Raw genomic sequence first — 27,440 nt, forward strand, 5'->3', positions numbered from 1 at the left:
GCTGGACGTCTGCACCATGGACAGGGATCTGAGTGAAGACGGCAGTAAGTACAGCTGGGGAGACCCAGGGGTCCCACTTCTGTGGCCACTGCTGACCAGAACCTTCCCTCTGGCCTCCGTGCTGTCTTGGGTCCTGGGTCTGTGTTGCTGAGAGCATCCTTTCTTCCTTCCTTCTTTCCTTCCTTCCTTCCTTTCGTGTTGAAGCTCATTTGCAGCCTCCTGGGTATTCTTCCACTAGGTGCCTCTGGGCACTGGGGGAGTATGATAGCACCCAGGAGAACTTTTCTCCTTGACCACAGTAACACTGTCCAAGTCTCATTTTCTTCAGTCTTCCTTTCTCTGGCTGACAGCCCACCCCCACCCCACCCCTAGCCACGTGTAAGCCAGAATACCTCACTTGGGCTCCGTTCTGAGATGAAGTTCATTTTAAAGAAATGCCATGGAAGGGCTTTACTTGTGAGCTTCCTCTTGCCAAGAGCTGCTTGTTCTTTACTGCTTGAGAAGCACAGTCCTCGTGACCCCAAGGCTGTTATTCCTGGGACAGAAATACAATATAATCTAAGGACTATTTAAAGAGATGAAGATGGAAATGGTATTTTAGGAAGAACTGTGCTATGTTTTAAAAAACAATACATTTTTGATCCTGATTTGGAAGGAGCTGTGTGGCAGAGTATCAAATTGGGGCTTGAGAGGCTAGGATTCAGGTCCTGGTTCTGCTTGTGAATTGGCCGTGTGATCTCAGACAAGTCATTTAACCTCTCTGAGCCTCAGTTTCCCCATCTATAAAAGGAAATGGGTCAGAAGTTCTTAATTTGAAGAACATAAAGGTGAGGGCAAAATGTTGCATGAATATACTTTTCGGGGGGGGAGGCAGAAAAGTATTCTCAGCATTCATTTGAGTCCCAGAGAGACCTGTGACACTAGTAAGTACATTTTCACAGTTCCTGAGCTTGGTGACTTTGAAGGTCCTGCACAGGTCCAACACTACTGTCTTTCATGTAGGCATCTCAAAGCTTTAACTTTCAGAGCTGAGGTGGGGTATAAAATAAACCCATGTGAATCTTAGAATTTATATTTTTGTTTGAATCCCTTTTCGTATTGAAGTGGGAGACTGTACAGAGATATTTTAGCATGTATTGGAGCAGGATTTGATCTCTGATGTATTGGAAACAGTGTATTCATAGCCTTATAACCTTCTACTAATATTAAAGTGCAGTTTTTCCTCTTCAAAACACTGCTTACTAGCAGTCTTGCAATTTATAATCAGAGTTTCTCTTAGTGGCAATGGGCTAGGTCAGATCTGGAGTCACATCCAAGCTCTGCCTCATGACTGCTGGCTGATTTTACTCAAGTCACTTAACCTCTCTGAGCTACATTTTCCCACAATAAAAATAGAGATCATGTCATCTTGAAGAATTGGTGGAAGATTAATTGGATGACAATTGCCTACAACATTGCTCAGAATAGAGTTGGCATGGAATAAATGTTGACTCTAGAAAATTATCAGATTACATCTCCCAGAGCTTTAAAGTTAAACTTGCTCTTAATGAAAAATATCACCTGTAGTGTTTCCGTTTTGACATCATGACTTTTGGTAAGCCATGTGCGAGTGGGGTAAACTCTTCAGTTCCCTTAAACTTCTAAAAACTCTGATTCTGTCATAGGGTCACCCTCCATACTGGTTTCCAAGATAATTGAAACTTTGGGTCTACTGCAAGGTATGGGATTATCCAGAAAAGTTTTTATTTTTTTAATGTTTATTTATTTTTGAGAGAGAGAGAGAGAGAGAGAGAGAGAGAGCGCAAGCAAGCGCACAATGGGGTAGAGGCAGAGAGAGAGAGAGAGAGAGAGACGCAGAATTTGAACAGGCTCCAGGCTCTGAGCTGTCAGCAAAGAGCCTGACATGGGGCTCGAACCCACGAACTGTGAGATCATCAGGTGAACTGCAGTTGGACAGTTAATTCACTGAGCCACCCCAGGTGCCCCCAGAAAAGTTTTTATAAGCAACACTTATGACATCTGGAACTCGGTCAATATTTGCCCCCGTTTCAGAAAGGGAGACTGCTCTGGGACTTACATTCTAGGTAAGAGACGGCTGCCCACTTACCCCAGTTGAGTTACCGTCCCCAGTCACGAAAACGTTGTCCCCTCAGGCTTGGAGTCTCTAACGTGGGCAGCCTCAGAGAGAGAATATCTGCTAACACTGACACACTTTGGGACCACAGTGGACATGGATAGAGACATTCTGGGATGTGGTGCCCACATGGCAGTCGCCCTGAGGACCTCGTAGCACTGCCACCGTCCACCGTCGGCTGCTGGGCCGCCTCTGACGGCTCTCTGGGCTGGAGGCAGCACTCACCTCCTGCCATTGGTTGAGACGCCTCCAGTGATGGGCTGTCCCCCTTCCATAGCTGAGGTCGTCAGGAATTCTTTCCTACATTGTGGTGACATCTCTTTTCCTGGAACTTTTACTCTTTGGTCTTGATTCTACCCCCCCAAGACTACTCAGAACATGTGGGTTACCTGTTTAAAATAAGAAGCCTTTAGAGTCTTCACTTTTCTAGCATGACTAGATCCCGTTTTTCCAATGGTCCCAGATGTAATGTAGTTTCAATCACTCTTCTCTCAAAGGGAGATGTCCCAGCCTAGAGATGAAGAAGAAAAATCCCTCCCTTATTCTAAAAACCGTATCCCTTGTAATAGAACTTATTTTATTAAAGATGGAACCCCCTCCCAGATATGGTGTGCAAGGACCTCTTCCAATAAGGTAAGCCCCCCCCCCATAATTTGAGGAGGGGGCTGCTGTCATTCTGGACAATAGGACCCAGGTGGCACCTCCTTTCCCCTGGGCCCTGATAGCTGGGCAGTGCTCAGAGCAGTGATCTGAGGCCATCAGTGACCCACTCCCCTCGATACCCTGGCCAGCTCTGCTCCCCAAAGGCTTATTCGTGTTCCCCTCCCACCCCAGCTCTGAGTTGGAGACTAGAGACTGGGTTAAGCTCTCAGGATAACTTGGTGGGAAAGATGCTGGACTCCTGGCAGGGGCCCAGCTTCCAGGAGCCTTGGTGACTGACTGTGGGGCCGAAGTGGGTCTCACACATCCCTTAGGATGGAGGCATGGCAGCCAGGAACACAGGCCCTCCCTGCCAAGTTGGCCCTGCCTCATGGGGCTCATCTGGCCTTTCCTGCAGTATGTCACGTTTCTGGAAGGGGCTTGTGGACCCCACAAGTCCTAATGGTAAGATAGAGTGTCCCCTTAGGGTAACAAGGAATAAAATACATTAATGAAATCACATTACAGCTCAGAAAGGGTCCCAAGGACACTCCCAAATCATTGGCAGAGATCTCTCTTGTCCATCTTCACAAATGCTCCCGTCGGTGACCCTATTCCCTGAGCCCTGTTGTAGGGAAAGAAGACCAGGGCCCTAAAAAATAGAGTGGCTTCCCCCTCAGACCATGCAGTAGGCTAGCTATTTGGTGCTGTGCTCATGGCTGGAGGAATAAGGACAATTCGCTGATCTGCCTTCCAAGTTCAAAGCCCAGTGGGGGAGGCAAACCCCAGGTGGATGTTTTACAAATAATTCTTGGAGAGCCATTTGGCAGAAGCAATGAGAGAGAGTGGAACAGAGCACTGAGGGGCACGGGGAGGGGAACCACACCCAGGCAGGCTTTAGGAGGTCTGGTCCGGGCAAGCCCAGCCGAAGGGGGTGCGGGGGTGTGTGCCATGGGCAGTAGCAGCCAGATCAAGGGGCCTGGGAGGAATGGCATGGTGCGGGTGCCAGGGTGAATGCAAACATCAGTGTCCCCAGGGGACAAGGTCTCGATTACAAATCCCACCCACCACGTGGCCCTATCTTGGCATGATGACACTTTGACAAAGCAAGAGTTCCACATCCCAACTAGTTGAAAATTCGCTGTCACATTTCCTGAGTTCTCTCCTGGCACCCCAGAGGGGCCTGCAGAACGCCAAGGAATACTCTGTTTCCTTCGATGCTGGCCTCGCTCCCGTGGTGGGCTTCACATTGCTCTCCTAGATGTGTTCTCAATGGTTCCCACCTCAAAGCTCCCCACACCCCTGTCCTCTCTTTCCAGCCCCAAGCAGGCTCCTCTCTCTGCTCCCCCTTTCTGCTCTGTTCTTTATCCCCCCCCCCTCCCCATCCACAGTGGACTGTTTGTTTTTCTCTCACCTTGCTCCCTGCTCTGGGCCACATGGGAAGGCTTCTCCCCTTGGGGCTGAGGAGACTAGAATCTTTTCTTCCTGTCTCACAGGTACCCTAGGGCCAGTTAACACAGGGCCTTCTCTGCTAAAGGCAAGAGGTTGGATGTTAGCTGTGGGCAGTAGTGAGCCACTGCTGTATTTAAGAGATGGGATAACTGGGTCAGTCTTTCTGGTCTTACTACAAAGACTTTTAATTTATATATTTTTTATTTAAAAAATTTAAAATTTTTTTAAGTATATTTATTTAAGAGAGAAAGTGAGCATGGGAGGGGCAGAGAAAGAAAGAGAATCCCAAGCAGGCTTCATGCTGTCCGCACAGAGCCCGATGCGGGGCCTGAACCTGTGAGATCATGACCTGAGCCGAAACCAAGAGTTGGACGCTGAACCGACTGACCTGCCCCCAGGCACCCCACTATGGAGACTTTTAAATAACGTAGCCAATTATTTGTTCTTCTTGGCAAATAGGACTTTTTTCTTTCCTTTCTCTTGTGATCACCTGACTCTGCTGTTTTTATTATTTTCAACTGTGATAAAATACACATCATGTGAAAGTTGCCGTCGGAACCATCTTTAACTGTCCAGCGACATTAAATGCACTCCCGTTCTTGTGGGAATATGGTCACCATCGTGCGTCTCCAGAGTCCTTTCATCTCGGACCCCATGAAACCACAGTCCCCCACACACCTGTCCTCTTTGCTCCTGGCCCAAACCATCCATTTTATGTCTGTGTGGATTTGACCACCTGAGTCTCTCCTGCCCCAACTTAAGGGTACAGATCCCAGTGCATTTTTGTGCATCTACTGGATGCAGGAAGGGGAGGTTCCCTGTCTCAAAGGGGCTCTCACCCCTGTTGGAGGAGGCAAGGGATGAAACAAACAAAAGCGAGGTGGGACTGGGGAGCTGTGTGAGCAGCAGAGTGGCATGATTTTAGTGTTTTTAAGATAATTAGTCCTGGAATCCGAGGCAGAAGGTGTGGACTCCTTTTCTTCTCTGAAATAAAGGGAATGACTATTTTATTTTTATTTATTTCTATGTTTTTTTAATTTGTTTTTGAGAGAGAGAGAGAGAGAGACAGTGCAAGCAGGGGAGGGTCAGAGAGAGAGGGAGGTACAGAATCAGAAGCAGGCTCCAGGCTCTGAGCTAGCGGTCAGCACAGAGTCCGATGCGGGGCTCGAACCCATGAACCGTGAGATCATGACCTGAGCCAAAGCTGGACACTCAACCGACGGAGCCACCCAGGCGCCCCTGGAATGGCATTTTAAAAAGTGGAAGTTAAGGAAGTTATCCAGTAATTACACCTTGCTCCGCCAGAAAAATTCCTTTCTACACAAAAGAAAGAGTTGGGGCTGGTGAGCACCACCTTAGAGATGTTTTGCAAAGCTTTCTCAGCACCCCCTTGATGCCATTGGTGTGGAGCAGTAGGGTGTTCAGCCCAGTGGAAAGTCCATTGGCTTAGAATTAGGATCTGAGGGTTTTAAAATTTTTTTTAACATTTATTTATTTTTGAGAGACAGAGCGTGAGTGGGGGATGGACAGAGAGAGAGAGAGGGAGACACAGAATCTGAAGCAGGCTCCAGGCTCAGAGCTGTCAATACAGAGCCTGATGCGGGGCTCACACCCACAAACTGAGAGGTCATGACCTGAACCATGGAGCCAATTAGGTGCCCTAGTATCTGAGTTTTAAGTACTCTTTCTTTCTGGCTCTGCTATGAATGTGTGAGTTCCTTGCTCCAAATCACGTCTGAGTCTCACCTTGTTCTTCGAAGCAGTGACTGTCACGAAGTGCAGAAGAGATCATGCCCACCCCATCCTTTAGTGAGCTGCAGGACACAATGCGTGTATTACGGTAGGGGGGACCCTGCTGCAACTCAACCCCACCCCCACGGAAACGGTGATGTGGCTGGCTGGGGGCCCCCTTCGAAGCGCCCCATGCTGGTGTCACACAATGACCTGTGACATCCACATTCCTGTTGTGCCTGCTGAGATCTGCGCAGGAAATGACGAATCTGCCTGTAGGTCAGCCCGGAGTCCTTTATTTTTGTACATAACATAATGGAGAGATTAATTTAGTGCTGATGAATTACTACTGCCCTGAGACCTTAGGCTAGCTCCTGGTTGATGGATGGAGCTCCGAGTTCCCACCTCCCATTCTTCCCCTCTTCCTGCCTCTTTGTTTGGTTTCCAGCTGGACTTAGCAGCCGTATGGCATTTCTCTGTCTTCTGGAGACTATGGATGCCCCAGAAGACCCCAGAGCCTTCCCCCGGGAGAGGACTGTGAAGGTCTTGCCTTTCTTTCTATGCTTGACATTTTCACCTCTTGTCCCCTGGCTTAAAAGAGCACAAAGAAAGAGGAAGACCCCCTCCTCAGGTCCAAGGCGTTGACTGAGCATTTATTAAATGCCAGGCTCAGGGCCATGAGCTGTGTGCACGCTGTCTCATTAGATGGGCACTAATATCGTCTCCCTGTTTCACAGCCGGGGGTGGGGTGACTTCTGCAAGGATGTGTGGCTGGCCCAGAGTCATGCGGTGTTTGACTCAGATGTATCAGAGCCCAGGTTCCTAACCACCGTGCCTCTGGAATTCTGACTCCAGACACTTTTGGCTACAGTTCAACCCTGACCTTCGTCCTTAATTCTGGGCTCACGGAGCTGCCATGCATGGGCCCTGGCTCCAGACAGGTTCAAATTCCAGCCTCCCTCTTTCTGACCTCCTCAAACATATCTACAAAGGTAGAGCAGGGTGGGAAAAGTACAACTCAAGGGCCAAGTCTGACCCACTGCCTGTTTTTGTAAAGTTTTATCAAAACAAGGCCATGCTCGGTCAGTTGTGCATTATCTATTGCTGCTTTCATCTGAGTTGAGTAATTGAAACAGGCCGTATGGGCCACAGAATCTACAGTATTTTCTCCCTGGCTATTTGCAGAAAATATTTGCAGATCCCTGATGGCGAAAATAGCTTAAAATGCTAATAAACTTTGTAGGGGCAAACAATATTGAGAACCAAGTTATGAATAATAGTTCCCAATGAATTAGCATGTCGGAGATTTCAGGACACGTCAGCAGGCACCTCTGTGCAGCTCTGGGATCGTGTCTCCTTGTGTCACACCCACATCTGTCCTGGGTCTCTCACCCGTTTCTATGCAGAATCGTTTGCTTACAAAGTTAAGTTTTCCTGCTCAGAAAGGCACTTTCTATATCTAGAAACACTCTCCTATCTCAGCTTCCTTTGTAAATTTCCTTCGAGGAGAAAACTTAGTAACTTCTCATTGTCAGAGGACCCAGGCGTAATTTGAGGGGAGTGGTAGAATGAGAAGTCTCATTTGTCTTAAGGACATCCCTCCTCCCTCCATTGTTCTCAGCCTACTTCCCGATAGCCTCGGCTGTTCCAATTTACAAGATCTGTTTCTTCTTCTGGCCCCTGCTTTTATTAAACTTGACAGGACATATTTCTTTTATTTTTGTAGAGGGAAAGAATTATTAGGCTTTCAAGAGCTGGGAAAAAAAAAAAAAACCAAGGTGGGATCTAGTGGGTAAAACAGATCAGCTGTTGACCTGAGCGTGTTCAGTGACTTCATGCAGAGTGATTTACTGTCCACCGACCATTTATCAGCTTGCCTGTTTAAAGTCCACTTCCCGTAATCAAATTGGCCACTGGGAAGACAGAGCTGAGGGGTTCTTGTCCCCCAGCATGGGAGCTTCAGGGAATAGGTTTGAGGGGGGGCCCGGTGTGGTGGAACTAGACCAAGGCATGTCTATCCTGCTCTGATGTCATGGCTGTGTGCCCTACGGATACTGGAGTAACCTCTCTGAGCCTAACTCCTCATGTCAAGTGAAGTTAGAAGTCCTGCCTTCTGCATCTCCAGGCGGGAAAGTGGGGTGTAGCAGCAGGTGTGGGGAGGTGCTTTATGAGTTGTCTAGCATTTCTGGGGACCAGTGCTTATATTATGCTTTCCTCCTTGCAGATTCAGGGCTGTGTATCTCTGTCATAGCCTGCAGCTCAAGTTGAGGTTTTTTTTAAAATTTAAATTTAAATTGGGGCACCTGGATGGCTCAGCTGGTTAAGTGTCAGACTCTTGACCTTGGCTCAGGTCATAATCTCATGGTTTGTGAGACTGAGCTCCATGTCGTTGGGCTCTGCCATGAAGGCATAGAGCCTGCTTGGGATACTCTCTCTGCTTCCTCCCCCTCAAATAAATAACTAAACATTAACAAAATAAATTTAAATTTTGAGAATTGAAATATAATTAACATACAGTGTTTTATTAGCTCCAGCTGAGGTTTTACAGCAGATATATAGTGAATGATTCTTCCACAGGGTGGCCTCATGGGAGATTCATGGGAAGGACATGGGCTCTGGACAGCGATGAACCTTGGTTGGAATCCAGCTCATCACTCACTGGCCCTGTGATCTTAGGCGAGCCACAGCCTTTCTAAGCCCATTTCCTCCCTGGGAGAACAGGGTAATATTATGTGTCGGTTTGGGTCACCCAAGAAGCAGATACCAAGATGGTGTCAGATGTGTCTGAGGTCCCTTGGAAACATATATGAAGAGAAAGGTGGGGAGGAACTGTGGGCAGGGACCCTCTGCAGGCTACACCACAGGTTGGATCCCTGTGAGAGAAGAGCAGGAGGGAAGAAAGGAGCCTCAGACCATGGTGTGGTTCTAAGAAAGTCTTGCCAGGTTTGTGGGGAGACCCAGAGCAAAGATTTCCTTATGGGAAACAAAGGCAGAAGGAAATGGCAGATAAAATTGAATTTCCTTATAGCCTGCAGCCCATTGATGATACTTGGGGACAGGCAGGGGATGACATTTCTCCAGGAACTCCCTAATGTCTTGGTGGTGATGCTTTAGAGGGGAAAACAACCTTGGCTTGGCAGTAACTAGGCCTCTGATATCCTGCTGAGTCTTCTTTGGCATGTGAAAATCCCTCTGAAAAGTTCCTTTTGACTTTACCTTCCCCAACTCCCAAGTATATGATTGGTTTCTCCTCATGGTCCAAGGGCAGCTCTTCCTGCCCATGGATCCTGTCCCCAGGCTTTAATAAAATCACCTTTGTGCATTGAAGACAACCCAAGAATTCTTTCTTGGCCATCAGCTCTGGACCCCACCACGACTCTACTGCCCGTTAGAGGAAGCTGCACAAAAAACAACTCTACAACTTAAACAACAACCATTTTATTGTAGTTCATGATTTTGTCGGTCAGGAATTTGGGCAGACTCAGCTGACTGATTCATCTGCTCCTTGTATCATTGATTAGGGCCTGTCTTCATCAGTTTGGGCTGCAGTGACAAAACACCACAGACTTCCTGACTTAAACAACATTTATTTCTCTAGTTCTGGAGGCTGGGAATTCCAAGATCAAGGCACGCTTAGACCTGGTGTCTGGTGAGAGTCCACTTCTGGCTTGTAGATAGCCACCTTCTCACTGTGTGCTCACAGGGCAGAGAAAGAAAGATCCTTGGCCTCTGGACGCTTTTGTTTCCTGGCAGGGCACTAATCCTTCCACATGACCTCATCTAAACCATATCACTTCCCAATGGCCCTACCTTGTCATACCATCTGGGTTTCAACATATGAATGGGGCGGGGGGAGACACAGACATACAATCCATGACAGGGTCACTCAGCGATATTTAGCAGGCAGCTGGTCTGGCCTGGCAGGTCCATGATGGGTTTGCTCAGATGCATGGTGGCTCAGTAGGATGGTGGAGTGGCTGGCAGGCTGGGCTCCGCTGGGCGTCTCTCCATGTAGCCTCACAGCCTGCCTGTGGGCTCCCCAGTAGGAGAGCTGGTATATGCATGGAAGTTCAGGGCTCACAAGGGAGTGCCCCAAGGGAGTGCTCCAAGAGAGAGTGCTCCAAGAGGGAATGCTCCAAGAGAGAGAGCTCCAAGGGAGAGTCCTTCGAGAGAGTGGTCCAACAGAGAGTGCTCCAAGAGACAATAAATAGAAGCTGTGGTCTCTTCCTTGCTTCCCCTGTGTCCTTGCGGGAAGCAGCCTCCAGCCTGCCCAGGTTCAAGGAGAAGAGCTATAGACACACCACTTGAAGACAGAAGCATTGAAGTGTGACCATCTCTACTTCAGTATCTGTCTCCTAGGGTCATGGAATATGATCATGTTTCGATAGCACCTGTCATGGGTACTGGCACAGAGTAGGGACCCAGCAAACAGGAGCTGCCATTCTGAATGTTTTCCTCATTATTATTATTATTGCTGCTACTATCACACCCACATCTCATCCCTGCCTGCCCTGCAGATGTGTTCTGTGTCCCATGGTGCCAGAGTGACATTGGCTTAAACTGTGAGCCTTTTTATAATGTGCCCACCCTAGCATGTCAGCTTCAGGTGAAGTCAGCACTGATTCCCCGCCTCCCAGAGGCTCAGGACTGCCTTCCTTCCACAGGTGTGGTGGACCTCAGCTTTGAGGCCGAGAGTCCTCTGGCGCCGCCAGCTGAACTCCTGGAGAGACTGCCCAGCTATGATTGCCTTTTTCAAGAAGGTGGTAAGTCTGTGAGGTCTTGGTTCCTACACCCTCTTCCTGGGGCTTATGCTGGTTGGGGAGACCTACGGGGAAGAGGCCAGTGCTGGGATACCACCCCTTTCCCTTGGGGGCCCTGGGAAGCCTCTTGTCACCATTGGGAGGGAAAAGGAGGACATGGGGACATCAGCACTGTGTCCACGAACATTTCATGACCATATTATATTCATGTGTATTTAAGACTGGAATCAGTGGTGAGAACCACCCTTCTTGCATTAGATGCATTAGGATGTGGGGTTCTTTCCTTTTGTCTCATTCAACCTCACCTTCAGCCAGTCTATTCTTCCTTCACACCGCAAATACCTGTGCCTTTGAGCTAGGCTGTTGAGCCCTGACTCCGACCCTCTCCCCCCAGGACAGCAGATATTCTTCCCACCTTTGGAGGCTCCAGGGAGAGCCCTGGAGCAAAGGTGCTGGTCCTCATTCCTGGAGCACAGGTGAGCTGCGGTGCTATCACAAGGGTCACGTGTGGTGACCCTCACATCACCATTCCCCCTCCCCACCGTGCCAAGAGCCCTCCTCGGGGATTTTAGGGTGGACAGGTCCCAGCCCTGACAGTGCCTCAGGATCCCAGACCTACTGGATCACATCCTTCAGGGACAGAGGCCAGGAATGTGTACTTTACCAAGCCTTTCAGGGTGTTTGGCTACCAAGCTGGGGTTGAGAAGCACAGTGTTGACGAGGGGTTGTGAACTACAGCTCCCCGGGCCAAAGCCAGTCCCTGCTTGTTTTTGTAAAAGTCTTACCAGAACAGAGCCATGCCATTTATTCACTTACTGTCTGTGGCTGCTTTGTACTCCAACAGCAGAGGTGAGTGCTGGAGGCAGAGGCTGTACGGCCCATGAAGCCGAAACTATTCTCTCTAGTCCTTTGCAGAAGAGGTTTGCTGACCCCCTGGACCCAGGACCCTGGACAGAGCTCTGGCTTTCCAGCGAGCTTTGTGTAGAGCGAAGGTGGAGCCCCCAGCTTTCTGGGTCTGGCCTCTTGGCTGGGTGGCTGTATCCTGCCTTGGAGGAGTCTCTTGGGTCCTCCTGGCCCCACTGCTGCCTAGAGTGCCTCCCCTTCTCTGCCCTGGCCACCCACCTTCCATGTCCAGGGCAGACCCTGCTTCCTCTGTGGAGTGCTCTTGGCCACTCTGGGCCCCACGCCTCCTGCATGCACGCAGGCCCCTCTGTGCATCAGGCCAGGGGTGCTGGAGACATTGCGGTGAATGGGAGGGGCTTGCTGTGTGCCATCAGCCTGCTGTGGGGGAATAAATGAAGATGTGAGGGAGGAAGAAGGAGGGGCTTTTGCTTCCTGGAGGTCTTGGTGGGGAAGGGCTTTGCCAGGAGGGGACATGGCAGCTGGGCCTCAGGGAAGAACTTGCTAGGAAGAGAGGGAGGCATCCTGAGAGAAAGCCAAGGAAGGGGCCATTTGTGGTCGACCTTCCCACCCACTGCCACGCTGGCCCAGCAGGCTCACTGTGGGTCCCTGTGGGCACCGCAGCCTAGTAGTTCTTGGTGAGGTTTTCTCGTGAACACTGCTCATAGCTCCTCTGGCCGAAGGCAAGGTCCCCAAGGGCAGGAGTGTGGTCTAGCCTAACTTTGCTTCCTCCCAGCTGTGTGACATCTTCTCCAGACCTCAGTTTTCCTCATCTGTAAAATGGCCTGATTCATCTTTAAGTGTGTGTGTGTGTGTGTGTGTGTGTGTGTGTGTGTTCTAAGATTCTCTCAGCTCTTCTCCTGAGCCCCGCACTTCAGCCATAGCAGTGGTCCTGTCCCCTGGACATCTGTTCATACGGTTCCACCTGCCAGAGCTGCCTTCCCCAGATGGACCCCTGAGAGCCTCACTACTACTGAGCCCATGGCCTGGGCCTTCCCTTCTCCTGACCTCCGTTTCCATTTGCACCAAGATGGGGCTGGCTGGCCCTGATGAGCCAACTGGCTCTTTCCAGAGACACTGCTTCTGTGCTCTGTCCCCAGCAGAGTCCCCTTGGTGACAGAGGAAGTGGCCCGCGAAGCCCTCCTCAGCTTCGTGAGCTCCAAATGCTGCTACGGTAGCACAGTTGCTGGTGACCTCATCATCCAGGAGCTGAAGCAGCAGACGCTGTGCAGGGTAAGGGGGCCTGAGCCTGGTGGGTGCCGGGGAGGGCTCAGGCTGTAGGACCTGGGGGGGGTGGCTTGTGTGAGATTGAACGGAGCAGGGAGTCTTGGGGGGGGTCGGTGCATATGAATAGCGGTGACACTGAAAGTGCTTTTTGCCACTGCTCTGGTCTGTAGTTGTGAATGATGACACAAGCAGTCACCATGGCCAGCCTTCACTGCGAAGCTCAGCTGTGTGAGGCGTCGTGGGCGGCATATTCCACATTTGTCCTATGAGTCCCACAGCCGCCCTCCACAGCAGATCTTCCTGTCACCAGTTAAAAGGGAGGAATTGAAAGTTTAGAGATTTAAAGTTACTTGCCCCAAATGTGCAGCTAGAAGTGACAGAGCCAGGACACTAAATCAGGTTGGTTGTCACCGAAGGCCATGTCCTTAAACACGTGAGTAACCTGCTTCTGGGAGAGGTGGGCCGAGAAAGGCCCATCCCTTTCCTTGATCCCCAAAGTCACATGCATGCCAAGGAAGCATTTTTTCATGACCTCTGGGCCCGAAGCTCCAGGGAAATTTTACGTCTGGTACCGAGACCACAAGGGGCACTTATGTGCATCGACAGGGCCAAGGGACAGCTTTGAAGTTCACATTTTCTAGTGCCACTGGCACAGCCGTCCTCTAGTGAGTGCACAGTCACACAGTCACACACAAGCCTCACAGGGAGTGGTTAGAGGGGGGGCCTGGGGCAAGAGGCCCCTCTGGAGCTGTGCGATCTTGGTCAAGGCCCCTGACCTCTCTGAGCCTCCGTTTCCTCCAGTGTCAAAGGAGGAGCCAGGTGATGTCCAAGATCCCTTCTTGTTTTGTGATTTTGTGGGTGAGATCAAGGAGGATCTTGACACCAGGCAGGAAAGTTCCTCCAAAGGGGACATTTGGAGGAGCAGATTCCATCTGTTCAAGGGCACTTGACACCCCACAGCTTGCCTTATGGAGCATTTTTGGGTATAAAGAAATGGGGAGCTGAAATCAGCTTGTGAGCCCACCGGGGGACATTTCCTGGGGCTGACTGACCTCCCTGCACGCGTCCAGGGGCATCTGGAGCAGAAATCATCATGGCCAGCTGTGGTGCCGGGTGCGGGGCCTTTCGGTTTCCCTGGGAGCCTCAGCAAGTGGAAAGCTTCCTCTTTATTCATAAGGCTGTCTTCCTAAGGTGCGTGATTGTGAACATGCTGCTTTTTTTCCTCTACAGTATCGACTAGAGACTTTTAGCGAATCCAGGATAAGTGAATGGACATTTCAACCCTTTACGAGTAAGTGACGTCAGTTTAATTGGGAGCAAATATGGCAGGGGCTGGTGGAGAGTATCAGGACATGTCTTAGCCACTGACCCTGAATGAGATGCTCTTCTGCTGGGAGCCTGGGTTTCCCCATCTCCTGTAAAATGAGAGGCTGGGCTTTCCTCTCAGACTTTCCAGTGCTGATCTGAGGAAATCCTTCCTGTCCGGGAAGTGGTTTGCAGAAGGGCCTGAAAAGGTTTAGCGTTTGCCTTTGACCACAGACTGGTGCCGCCACACGAGGCTAGATGACAAAGGCAGCCAGTGTGCTTGGGCTTCTGCTTACCTTCCAGGCCATCCGCAGTGCCTCCCTGGGTCTCTAGGACCCCACTCAGTGCCATCTCGCCTGCTGCTGAGCCCCACTAGCTGCTGAAGGTTCTGTCTGGGAAACCCTGAGCGCTTCCTTCTCTGCAGACCACTGGGCTCATCCTTCAAGACTCAGCTCCTGTGTCACCCCTCTTATGAAGGCTTTTGGGATTTCTTCACCTGCTGACCCCTTCTCCGAAAGAAGGAGTCAGTCTTCTGAGTTTGCACAGCCTTTATGCAACTCTTGTCTGAAGTACTGTGCATGTCCTGTTACGTTGTATCGTGATTGTAGCTGCGCCCTATCTCCTTCAACAGAGGGGGAGGACAAAAAGGTGGGGGCTGGTCACCATAGTGACGGTAGTTTGTGTTATTGATCCCTCTTATGTGCTACCCCCATGCTAAGCATTGCTGTGCCTTCTGATAAATTTCTACTGTCCTGTATGGTAGGTGCCCTATATTTCCCCCATTTTGGAGGTGAGAGAATTGCAGGTCAGGGAGGTAAATTAACTTGTCTAGAGTTGCACAGCTAGGAAGCAGAAGTCAGGAGTCCAACCAGGTCTGTTCACCTTCAACGCTCAGGTGCTTAACCATGGACTCTGGGGGGCCCCTTGTCAGCCTGTTGCTGAGTGCAGGATCTTGCCTAATGCCTGACATCAAGAGAAGGCTCCATGCTGTTTGGTAAATGAATGAAAGCTGGTTCTTGTAGCTTTTCACTGGCCTTACAATGATCCCTTTCTGCGCCAGACCAGTCAGTGGATGGGCCACAAAGAGGGACCTCTCCCAGGCTCTGGGACATCAAGGTGCAGGTCCCCCCAGTGTTTCAGGAAGACACGAGGAAGTTCCAAGTCCCTCACTCATCGCTGGTCAAGGTAACATAGTTGTTGGCATCTCTGCCCTTCTCTGTGAGCTGGTTTCAGGCTTCCCAGTGCTGATCTTAGGAAGGTACCGGGTAACTCCTCAAACTCTATCTTTTTAAAAAAGGAAACCCAGAATGCAGACTGAGCGGTCACTTCTTGGCTTTTATAAGGCTAATTCTAAGGAAACCCAGTGCATGGAATATAGACCCATATAAAATTCCATGCAGATTAGGGGTGCCTGGGCGGCTCCCTCTTTGGGCAGCTGACTTCAGTGCAGGTCATCATCTCACGGTTTGCTGCTGTCAGCAGAGAGCCTGCTTTGGATTCTCTGTCCCTCTCTCTCTGCCTCTCCCCTGCTCGATCGCTCTCTCTCTCAAAAATAAATAAACATTAAAAATTTTTTTAAATCCATGCAAATTAGAGAACAGTCACAGAGAAAAAGCATGATTCCTTCTACTGAACTGTCACCAGGTTTTACCAGTGAGCATTCACATTCTGAGACCATCTGAATGTTTTTAGTTTTGCTTTTTATTTTTGCCCAACCAGTAAACAGACGAAGTGCTGAATGAAACTGATATAAAGTTCAAACATTATTTGGATTTTCAGCAGAGTCAAACAGAACTTGACTTCTATCCTGTCCCATGGAAATGTAATCACGACCAGAAATGAGGCCAATTTAATGTATTACGAAACCACACATGAGATAGTTCCTATTCTGTTCTCATCTTTTCATCTGCCTTAATTTCACTTGAGAGCTTGATTCAAGCCTGTAACCTATGAGTTTTCACAGTGTCACATGATGACCAGGACTTTGGGAGGTCAAGAGAGGGTTCCATTCTTTTCTTAGGAGTGGAAAAGCTATTTTGACCTGGTGATTAAATTTCAATAGGCATCTCTTTGCCTTGCACAGAAATGCTGTGCATTTCCTACAGCATTCCCAGACATGCTGTGCAGTTTTTATGGCTTCTAATCTCAAAGACCTCTCAGCTACCCAATGGGTGATCAACATCGGTCTTTGTGGCGTAGCTTAGAAGCCTGAGTTAGGACTCAGAGCTTGAAGGACAGACTGGGCTGGGGCTCTTAGGAAATGGTAACATGACTTCCTTGGCTTGGCATTCAAGGTCCCAGGGAATCCTCATCAAGTGAGAATGGCCTTCTTCCCATGCTGGCCCTTAGGAGCTGCATCTCCATTTGAGCTGGTGACACCGTGGAGTGGGTGTGGGGCTGGTGAAATCAGGAGGCACTGGCACTTGGGAAACTGGAGCCTAGGAGAGCTTTTCGCTTTCAGGAATGCCACAAATGCCATGGGCGTGGACGTTACAAGTGCAGTGGCTGCCACGGGGCCGGCATGGTGAGTCCTGTGTGGTGACTGGTGAGTGAGTGATGGTGTGGGAAGCGGCTCCACGCAGGGACAGAGGGCTTGTCTGGGGGCCTGGGGCTCCCCCACTACCAGCGTGACCTGAGGTAAGTCCTCCTCCCTTTCTGGGCCTCCATTTGCTCACCTGCAAATGTTGGGAATGTTGGATTGGGCATTTGCTACTGGCCTTTGTTCATTGCAATGGTTTATGGTTTATGATTTCAATTCTTCTCTGTTTTTCTCATCCATCTACAAATAATTTGTTGAGACTGAGTACATGGTCAGTGCTGGGCCCTGTAAGAGGTGGGCCTTCCCTGTGAGGACCCTCTGTCTTTGGGGAAGACTGACAAGTGACCAGCACTTACAGTATGGGGTACTGAAAAGGTGAAGTTTGGGGGCTTCTAGAGGCAAAATAGATGGGAGTCTGTGTTAGTGTCCTAGAGCACATAATAAATTACCACAAACAGGGGGGCTTCAAACAACCAGTTTGTATTCTCTCACATTTCTGGAGGCTGGAAGTCCAAAGTCAAGGTTTCCATGGGGTTGGTTCTTTCTGGAGGCCCTGAGCCACGTTTCCAGCTTCTAGCTGCTGCCCTTAGCCTGGCGCACCCTGGCTGGTAGGCGCACCACTCCATCCCCCACCTCTATTGCCATGGGGACTTCTCCACGTGTGTCCTGGGGCTCCCTCAGAATGTGGGGACACCAGGCCCTGGATTTAGGGCCCACCCTCGTCCAGTGTGACCTTATTTGAGCTAATTATATCTGCAAAGACTATTTCCAAATAAGAGCACATTCTGAGGTTCTGGTGGCTATAAATTTTGGGGGTGGTGGAGGAGGAGACACTGTTCAACCCAGTAGGGGTCTGTAAGCACACTGCCAGGCTCTGGAGCCACCGGCCTTCAGGGCTGCTCACCATCCTGGGAGTGCAACCACAGTCCTCATGTGTCCTCAGCTCTCCCCATTTGCTCCTGATCCTTTGGACACGTATTGACCACTTGCCTTGTTAAGTCATGCTTTCCTCCACCCTTCTCTCTGCCCACCTGCCATCCACCCTCTGGATGCCCACCTTCCACCTGCTCCATGCCTTCCTCTGCCTACTCACAGGCCGCCTGTGGGGCCCACTTAGGCGCCCTGCCCATTTCTGTCTCCTGTGCCCTTGCTCCTGCCATATGCCCCCCTTGTAGCCTTCCTGGAGCCCCTCCCTGTGGTGTTTGTGTTCCTCCCCCCACCCCTGTTCCCCTTCCTCCCTCCCCTCTTCCCTCAGGCTTTCCCTGGATTGTCTCCAAAGCCCACTTTGAACCAACTGTGGGAACGTAGCCTGGGGGGCTTTCTGAGAGAGACGGAACTCCCCATTCACAACTCCAGGCTCTACTGCCAGCCCGCCCCTCTTCCCAGTCCCTCTGGCCATGGCTGTTCGGTCAGGGCAGGGTCTCAGGGGTCATGGGGATCAGAGAGGAGCAGGAGAGGCTGATGTCTCAGGAGAAACGCAGACGTGAAGTTGTAGCATCTTTGAAGGCTGCAGCTGGTGGGCCCCAAAGATTCACAATGTTCCCTGCTTCCATCTTACAGGTGAAGGGGCTGAGGCCCAGGGGGTGGAAGTGGCTTGTTCAAGGTCACCAGGTTGGGATTTGAACCCGGTCCCAGGATGCCCTTTGCCCCTCTTCCCTGGGAGGCCAGCAGGGGCTGAGGCTGTGGTGTGTCCGCAGGTGAGGTGCCCCTCCTGCAGTGGAGCCAAGCGCAAAGCCAAGCAGTCCTGGAGATGTCATCTGTGCTCGGGGTCTGGCCGGCGGAGGTATGAGCGAGTCTCCCCAGCACCGAGGTGTAGAGCTGTCATTTACCAGCTTTCTTGCTTTTCATTGTCTGCCCTTCTGGGGGGCAGTCGGGTGCCCTGTCTTGTCACTCCTGTGCCCCAGAGCTCTGTGCATAGTAGGTGCTCAGTAAATATTTGTGGAGCAAGTGAGCTTTCCTCCAGGCTTGATATTTCAGCAAGAGACTACAACTCATCCAGCAATCTATGGGTAGGTGTAAAGAACGGAGCACTGCAGAGAGGAAGGGAGGGAGGGTGTTAGGAAGGGAGGGAGGGTTTTAGGAAGGGAGACTTCTTCCTGCTCACGTGGTAGAGAAACAAGTACAGAAAACCACTGGAACTAGAGATCTTTAACTCTCCGAAGATTGGGGCTGAGGCAAATTTTTAGTTATAACTCACTGCGGGGCCTGAGTGCAGGAGTCAAGGAAGGTTGGTTGACTGACTAAACAATCAGCAAAGTTCCATCTCTGTTCACTCAGGTTTCTTTTATTTACATGTGAAACAATCCTAATTTAAATGAGCTTAACAAAAAACTCTGCCCTTGTGAAAGAAAAGTCCAGGATTATATTTCTGGGATGTCTTCAGGTACAGATGGATTCAGGTTCTTAAACAATGTCACCAGGACTCTGTCTCCATCCTTCACCCTGCTTTCCTTTATGTTGACTTTATTATCAGGCACGCTGTCTCTTATGGTGAAAGAGGAGACAGCCAACAGCTCCCAGCTTAGTAACCTCAGTAGATAAGGAAGTCCCTGTCCTGACAGTAGATAAAAATGTCCCTGTCCTGGCAGTAGATGAGGACGTCCCTGTCCTGGCAGTAGATGAGGACGTCCCTGTCCTGACAGTAGATGAGGACGTCCCTGTCCTGACAGTAGATGAGGACGTCCCTGTCCTGGCAGTAGATGAGGACGTCCCTGTCCTGACAGTAGATGAGGACGTCCCTGTCCTGACAGTAGATAAAAATGTCCCTGTCCTGGCAGTAGATAAAGACGTCCCTGTCCTGGTAGTGTGAAAACCACTTCCAGGGCAGATCTCCCTGGACTTGCCTGGGTTATATGTTCATATTTGTGTCAGCCCCTGTGGCCAGAGAGATGGAATGAGCTGATTGGCCAAGCCCAGGTCCCAAGCTGGTCATAGTAGGGGTGGGCCAAGCCCACAGTCCATGTGGGCTGGGTGGGGAAAGGCTGGTCTCCAAAGGGAAACTGGGGTACCGCCTCCAGAAGCAGGAGGTATAGATGGTGGGCAGTGGAAGCCACTGATGCTCACCTTAGTCCACCTCTATGTGGAAGGATTTGGGGTGGGTGCCCCAGAAGCCACCAAGACTCTGTGACTTAGGTCAGTGGTGCCAACCATGTGCCCCTCTCAGGTGCCGCACGTGCTCAGGGAGGGGAAGCAAGACCTGTGGCACCTGCAAGGGGGAGAAGAAACTGTTGCACTTCATCCAGCTGGTCATCATGTGGTATGTGACGGTGTCTCAATGCTGTGGCCCAATGGGGGAGGCCAGGGGACGTGGCCCGGATTGGTTTCTGCAGAGAAACTCCACTTGGTTGGGATCTCTGCTGGGAGAAAAGGGCTTCAGGCCACTTGGAAAGGGGAGAGGTCCCTGGGGAGAGGCAGCATGGGGTGGCTGGATGCTGGCATGCTCTACAACAGACAGATCCTAGTTCAAATTCTGGCACTGCCACTTTCTAGTGCAGCAGCCACTCAGTGCCTGGGCCTTCCTTTCTGGGACTAGAGTCCCTGTGTCTTAAGTTCCCATGTCAGGGAAGCCTCCTCATGCGCTACGGGTTTCTCCTGTTGGGCGCTGTGCTAAGGGCTTCACGGGTGAGGACAGAATGAGGTAATAGAACAGAACTGTTGGTACGTTATTAGTTTCCCATTGTACAGATGAGGATGCTGAGGCCCAAAGAGGCTAAAGAACTTTCCCAAGGTTGCACTGGCAGTGATGTAAGCCCTTCCGGCCACGTCTGTTCGATTCCAAACCTATCCTCTGCACTTCCAGGAAAAACAGCCTGTTTGAGTTTGTATCTGAGCACCGGCTGAATTGCCCCAGGGAGCTCCTCGCCAAAGCCAAAGGAGAAAGCCTATTTAAGGATGAAAACACTGTGGTAAGGAGGATTTGAAGAGCATCACAGAGGAATCTGGGTTCGTCCTGTGTGGGCTGCCTTCACTCTGAAAACCTGTGGGACCAGTTCTGTCTTGAATTTCACCTGCTCAACCCTGCCCTTCCTCCCCCTCCCTCCTCTTCCCTCCACACCCTCACACAAGCCTTGAGACCCTCTGCCCATACTCTCGGCCCTGGGGCTACCATCAAACAAAATCCTCACCCTCGTAAATCTCAGTGGGACAGGAGAAACATGAGTTGGGCAGAGCAAGCAGCTAAGACATGAGAGGTGTCAGCAACCAGATCCGGGAGGGTCCTGTTGGGCAGGGAGTTGGCAAAATCTGGCCCTGGGCTTGCTTTTATAAATAAAGTTTTATTGAAACACAGGTGTGCTTATCTGTTTAGTTATTGTCTGTGGCTGCTTTCCTGCTGCAAGGGTAGAATTGAGTAGTTGAGACAGAGGCCCTATGGCCTACAAAGCCTAAAATATTTACTATGTGGCCCTTTGCAGAAGAGATTTGCCCACCTCTGCTGTAGGCCTTGGCAGGAAACTCGGCCTTTATGGGATAACTGAATATGGTTCTCCTGTTTTCTCTGAGAGGACCAGATGCTCAGCCTTTTTCTCTTCTTTCTTTCAATCTCTCTCTCTCTCTCTTTCATTCATAGTTGCCTTTTCAGATTGCCTTCCTTCACTTTATAGTATGAATTTTTAAAAACTGAGGCAAATTGACATACATCATATTAGTTTCAGCTGTATAACACAGTGATTCAGTATTTGCATATATGGCGAAGAGATCACCACCATGTCTAGTTAACATCTCTCACCAGTTACAATTAAGATCTAGTCTCTTAGTGGCTTTCAAATATACAACACAGTATCAGTAACTATAGTCACCATGTCACATTCCCAGGACTTACGTATTTTGTACCTAAGCTTGTACCTTTTCACCACCTCCTCCCATCTCAACCCCCCTGTCTCCCCCCTCGCCCCACAACCACTGTTCTCTGTATTTAGTTTGTTTTTTAGATTCCATGGATAAATGAGATCATATGGTATTTGTCTTTTTATGAATGATTTATTTCATTTAGCGTAATGCCCTCAATGTCCATCCATGTTTTCTCAAATGCCAGGGTTTCCTTCTTTTTTATGGCAGAATAGTATTCCTCAGCCCCCTTTCTTCGCCCCAACCAGTCTGGCTTCCTGCAGGCTCAGTTCAGGCATAGCCCTTCAGAAAGCCCCACCCCAAGCCCGAGGCAGCAGCCAAGATGTGCTGGGTGAGGGTGGGCTGCAGGTGAAGGAGTGCTGTCTGTCCACAGCCCCGCTTTCTTGCTTGAAACTCCCCGAGGAGGTCAGGAGGTAAGGGGCGCCCCCTGCTGGAGGTTAAACAATTCCCACTCACTCTTCCTGGCCTCAGGGCCCTTGCCTGTCTGGACTTGTGTTCTGCCCCGTGTGGAAGCTGCCGGGCTCCAGGTGCTGATGCCTGCGTCAGGGCAGCGAGGTGAGCTGCGTCTCTCCTGCAGGTGTACCCCATTGTGGACTTCCCGCTGCGGGAGATCTCTCTTGCCTCCCAGAGGGGCATTGCCGAGCACAGTGCCGCCCTGGCCTCCCGAGCCCGAGTCCTGAAGCAGGTGAGCGGGGTAGGGGCGGGGTGGGGGGGTGCTGTTGAGAGGCGTCCGGGGCCAGGCTGGGGCTCCGAGGGGCTGGCCCCCTGGCCACATCAAGGAGAAAAGGGCTGTTCCCTCTGCTGGCCGGGGGCGGGGGCAGGGGGAGGAGGACCAGGCTTCCAGATAAGGGAGGGAAGGCGTCAGTTAGGGGAAAGGTGGAGGACAGGAGCTCTAGTTTAGGAAGGCGGTTAGTACGGGGGACTGACCTGAGGCCCGTGTGGCCAGAGGGCAGAGAGCAGAGCACTGTGGGGCCTCTGCGGCAGGTGGGACCACAGGACATCATGAGAGATTACGATTCTTATCCTAAGAGCAACCCGAAGCTATTGTAGAGTTTCAAGCAGGAGAGTGTCAACGAGATTTCAGAGAGGGGCAGGGGAGGTTCAGGATTCAGGGTTTAGGCAAGTCTGGAACCCAGAGTCCTGCCCCTCAGGGCACTTTGCAAATCCCAGGCCTGTCCTCTCCCACCTTCCTTGGGCAGCGGTGGACCCCAGGGTTAGGTTGCTTCGGTGCTGTGTTGGGATGGCCACTAGGTGGCGGTGTTCCTCTTGCAGTTTTGAGTGGTTGCTGCAGCCAATTGATGGGTTCTCCGGAGGAGGAAAAGGGGGTTTGGCCCGGGAATGCCCAGAGCCAGAGCTCCCTGAGTCTTATAAACTAGGCTTAGATCTGGTTCTCCTGTGTCCTGACGTGGTCCTGGGCCAGCTACTTCCTCCTCCCTGAAGTCTAGTTTCTCACCAGTGAAAAAGAGATGTTAACACCACTTGAGAGGGTTTGGTAGAGATCCGATAATTTTCTTTAAGTGCTTGGAAACTGCTGCTCAAAATGTCCCTTTTCCTTCTGGTCCCTCTGCAATGAGTATCTGTCCTTCCCTTTCTGCACATCTCCTCTGTTTGCAGGAGAGAGAAGGATGCATTTAATTAAAAAGTAATGAATACCATCTGAGAGCTGGAAAGGACCTCAGAAATCATGGATTTGGGGCACTGCAAACTCAGTGGCCTGTCACGGCCAGGCGATAACGTGAGTGAGGGAGCTGTCTTCTCCAAAGGGGCCGGCCTCAGCTCATATTTGTGTAGGCACAGGAGCAGAGGTCTCAGACCTTCCAAAATCCAGACTTTTGCAGGAAACCTTCCAATGTTTCAAAACTGAGAACAAAAATTCTAAAATCCTAGGAATACCTTATGGGCTGACAGGCTGGCGTTGGGCTGTGGGCTGTTATCGGCTACGCCTGGTCTAGTCCAAACCCATGAGTTTTCCAGTAAATCAAAGGAAGCTCAGAGAGGGAAAGTAATTTACGTAAAATCACACAGCTTCTTAGAGGAAGATCTCAGGAGTGGAAACCATTTCCTAGCTCTGGGCCAAATGTTGTTATTGCTCATTGTGCTCAACACACACCAGCTGCTCTTTGAAAGCCAGTGCCCGTTTACAGGGACATCAGCTGAGGGGGACTTGGGGCCAGACACTGGAGGACGGGACCTGCTTGCCAGCTCTGACACACACTCGTGACTCCGAGCCACACTCTCCCTTCCTGACGGCCTCGGGGTCCTCACCTTTCAAATGAACTGGGGTGCACCCTGCCTTAGGTTGGGCTCTGCAGAAGCAGCTTCGAGATGAGAGCTTGTGTGCAGGACATTTGTCAAGGAAGGGCTCCCGGGAGGAAACTGAAAAGGACTAAAGGAGCCAGCGTGGGAGGGGCAGAGATCACACAAGGGTGAGGGGTGGCCAGGGTCCAGCCACTGCCCTTTCCCAGGGGAGCTCTGAGCCCCCATTACACCCCAGCAGCTGTGTGCCTGGAGACAGGGAACTGGCCTCTTGTTCAGCACCATCCAAACGTTGGGCACAACTTCGCAGGCACTTGGTGCACCCTGTGTGCGAGGTGGGCTCCATAAGTCAGGGCTCTGAGGAAGAACAGTGGGCTGTAGGCAGTAGAGAAGAAGCAGATCTGCAGGAATATGAGTGGGGAAGACCTCAGAGCCTGGTCTCTATGGGACTCTGCTCTTGCCGCACTGGTATTCATGGTGCGGGTCACACGAAGAGCCCTCAGTAGTGAGGTCTCTCCTTTAGGAACGGGCCTGGTTTTAGCAGCTTGTGGCACCCGTGGTTATTCTGAGATTCTTTTATTTCTAAGACTGATAATTTGAGTCCTTTCTGGACCCTTGATTTGGGCAGCTGGGGAAACTGAGGCCTGACGAGGGGAAGCAACCTGCCTGAGATCACACAGTATGTGGGCAGAAGGCCTCTGTCTCCTGGGGCTCTCCCGTAGAGGGGAGCCCTGTCTTGGCCACACAAGCCCTCCGTGAGCCAGTCCTGGCATGGGGAAACGTGAACCAGGGACTGATGGGTGTCTTTTGTTCAAGGGGATTAGCCATGGAGGGAAGGGCTCTTTTGTGACTCTTTTCCCCAAACTGTCCTTTGGTCCTGCATCTGGAGACAAAGATGGTGCTGATATTTTGTTCAGGATTGAGAAGGTAGCGAGTGGCGTCAGCTCAGGGACACACCCGTCGTGACATCCCTGTCCCCGCCATTGCTCTCAGACTTGACCTCTTCTCATCCTGGGGGCGTGACCGAAGTGTGCACACAGATCCCTGATGGGTTTCAAGGGAGCCGCTTGATGGCAGCTGATGTGCTAACCAATCTGTAGCTTCAAACCTGGAGACCTTTTGCATCAGAAGCAAATGCAGGCAGGAGAGGGTGGTATTGCCGTTGCTCTCCATTTGGTCCTGGTAGAAAAGCCTGGAAACGAGAGTAGCCCTGACCACACTGCCCAGCTGTTTGGGGCAGTGACGTGGGTTCCCATCTCCTCTTGCCTCTTGGTTCCCATTTTGTGTCCTTCATATCAAAATGTCAAAGAGGGGTCTTCTACCTTTTATTTCCAAAACTCTCACTCAAAGTCAACTTTGTGGCCTCTGGGGAGTCTCTGGATCTCATTTGGTTATCCCAACCACTCTGTGGCATAGGAGCTTTCGCCCCCATTTCCTAGAAAAAGGAAGTGCAAGATGGCACAGAAAACTTCATGGAAGGTGTGCTCCTTGACTCTGAGTCTCCTCTTGCTGCCACAACATCACACTGGCCTTTACCTGCCCCTCCAGTGGAGCAGGGGTCCTGCTTCTCAAAACCCCCTCCCTGGCCTGTTCCCCTTCCCCGATGGCCTCTGGACCTTCACCTGCAGTGAGAGAGCTTGAAGCTCTTCCCGAGGAACGGAACGTCCTGAAGGAAGAAGGTCTAACCCTGGGCCGTCTGCAGCACCTCCCTCTGGGTTTGGGATCCCCCAGATGTGAGTCTGGGACAAAGAAGCAGCTTGTGCCGGCGACCATTGGGGTTTTGACACGGAGCCTGGCCCGCGGTACGTCCCCAAGGAAGCTCAGCTTGAGTGGTGAGGAGGGACTCCGCTGGGCCAGCTGCACGGAGCTGCCCCAAAAGAGCACGGAGCGCTCGTGGCGGTGGATGTTTCAGCAGGATGCCCGTGCTCTCTCCTCAGGTGGTCTGCCACGTTCCACTCAGGGCCCTGCAGTTCTGGAAAGTGGTAGAGTAACTGCTCAGCAGAGGGGTCAGAGAATGAGGGGCTTTCGGACCACTCTGCTGGGGGAAGTGAGTGCCCCAGACGCTCAGGTATAGGCCATGATTAGAGCATGAAACACTTGGATGATCTTCCCAACCTGAGATTCTGTGAGCCTGTGGGCCTCAGTTTCCCCATTTGTAAAAGGAGGGGAGGCTTTGAGAAGGGACCTCTCTCAAAGGAGGTTCAGAGCAAAACCATAGTGGGAGAGGGAGGGTCCTATGAAAACAGCCTGAAGCAGACTACAGACTTTGGAATTTCTTTGGTGTCAACGTTTTACCCTACATTTTAATTCAGATTGTATCATCTACTCACTGATATCACTATGGTTTTTTTAATTAAATGGAATTTATTTATTATTTATTTATTTAGAGAGTGTGGGGGAGGGGCAGAGAAAGATGGAGAGAGAGAATCCCAAGCAGCCAGCACAGAGCCTGATACGGGCTCACACTCACAAACTGTGAGATCACGACTTGAACTGACATCAAGAGTTGGCTGCCTAACTGACTGAGCCACCCAGGTGGCCCTCCGTGGTTGTTTTAATACAAAAATTTTCAGGTGTTTATCTCCCACCTTTCTCTGACTTTCCTCCCCATCTAAAAACCAGTGCTTCTGGAGGATGTCCTGTTTGGTTGGCAGCTTTCCATGCACCCTGGGACGTCCCTGGGGATGACTGTACCCCCACTTTCTGCAGCGTAGGGTCAGAGAGTGGCTAAAGCTGAGAAGTCAGTTTGGACCAGAGCTTAGTGTGTGTGAAGGAGTGTAGTAGGAGATACATCTAGAAAGGTGCCTGGGAGCCAAAACAGCAACTCCAGAGCATAAAGTTCATCCCACAGGTAGTAGGGAGCTACTGAAGATTCTTGAGCAGGCAGGTGACTTGAACACTGAAGTTTTTCTCGGCCCATTGTTTCCCCAGCGCCAGACCATCGAGCTGATCCCCCTCACCGAAGTTCATTACTGGTACCGGGGACAGACGTATGTCTACTACATCTATGGCACTGACCACAGGGTGTATGTGGAGGATTACCCCGAGCGGTACTGCTGTGGCTGCACCATCATCTGACAGGCACGGCTGTCTCCACGGCCTGCCGCTCTCCTTTACCGCGGAGCACAGCGGAGGCCCCCGAGTGCACTCCTCGCTCGCTCCACTGGACCATCGTACCTAAACCCTGGTAGGACCCGTCAGACAACTCAGCTTATCCGTCAGGCCGCAAGCCTTTCCCAGAGCGCCTCCCGCGGAATCCAGCGCGCGTTTAACCCACACACCTCTCTTCACGACAAACAATTGAAATGGCTGGGGCCGTGTCTCTGGTCTTCAAGCTAACACCCCGATCCGACCTGAGGTTTGATGTTGCTTCTCCCTTGACCTGCCTCAGTTCCTGCGGGCCACGTCAGTGCCCTTTGCCCGGCTGAGTGTTATCGAGAGGTTTAAAGGGTTCGTACACATTGGCTGCCTCTTAACGCATACCAAATCGTGCCCTGAAGCATCAAGAACAAAACCCAGGGGTGCCGGGGTGGCTCAGTCGTGTAAGCATCCACTTGTTGATCTCGCCTCGTGTCTCAACATCAAAGGCGTGAGTTTGAGCTCTGCGTTGAGCGTGAAGCCCACTTAAATAAAATGAGAAGAGAAGAAAACA

General features: G+C 51.0%; 1 protein-coding gene across 1 annotated transcript; it reads left to right on the forward strand.

Annotated features, from left to right (window-relative positions):
* On the forward strand, positions 1-27,440 carry SSUH2 (ssu-2 homolog). Its single transcript, XM_029918067.1, has 12 exons — positions 1-44; positions 10,621-10,727; positions 11,116-11,192; positions 12,717-12,849; positions 14,074-14,134; positions 15,209-15,333; positions 16,610-16,672; positions 18,385-18,470; positions 19,851-19,943; positions 20,487-20,592; positions 22,110-22,217; positions 26,720-27,440. The coding sequence occupies exons 1-12, from the start codon at positions 17-19 to the stop codon at positions 26,864-26,866; spliced, it is 1,134 nt and encodes a 377-aa protein (XP_029773927.1). The 5' UTR covers positions 1-16; the 3' UTR covers positions 26,867-27,440.

The sequence above is a fragment of the Suricata suricatta genome, chromosome 12, assembly GCF_006229205.1.
Source record: "Suricata suricatta isolate VVHF042 chromosome 12, meerkat_22Aug2017_6uvM2_HiC, whole genome shotgun sequence".
Lineage (NCBI taxonomy): Eukaryota > Metazoa > Chordata > Mammalia > Carnivora > Herpestidae > Suricata > Suricata suricatta.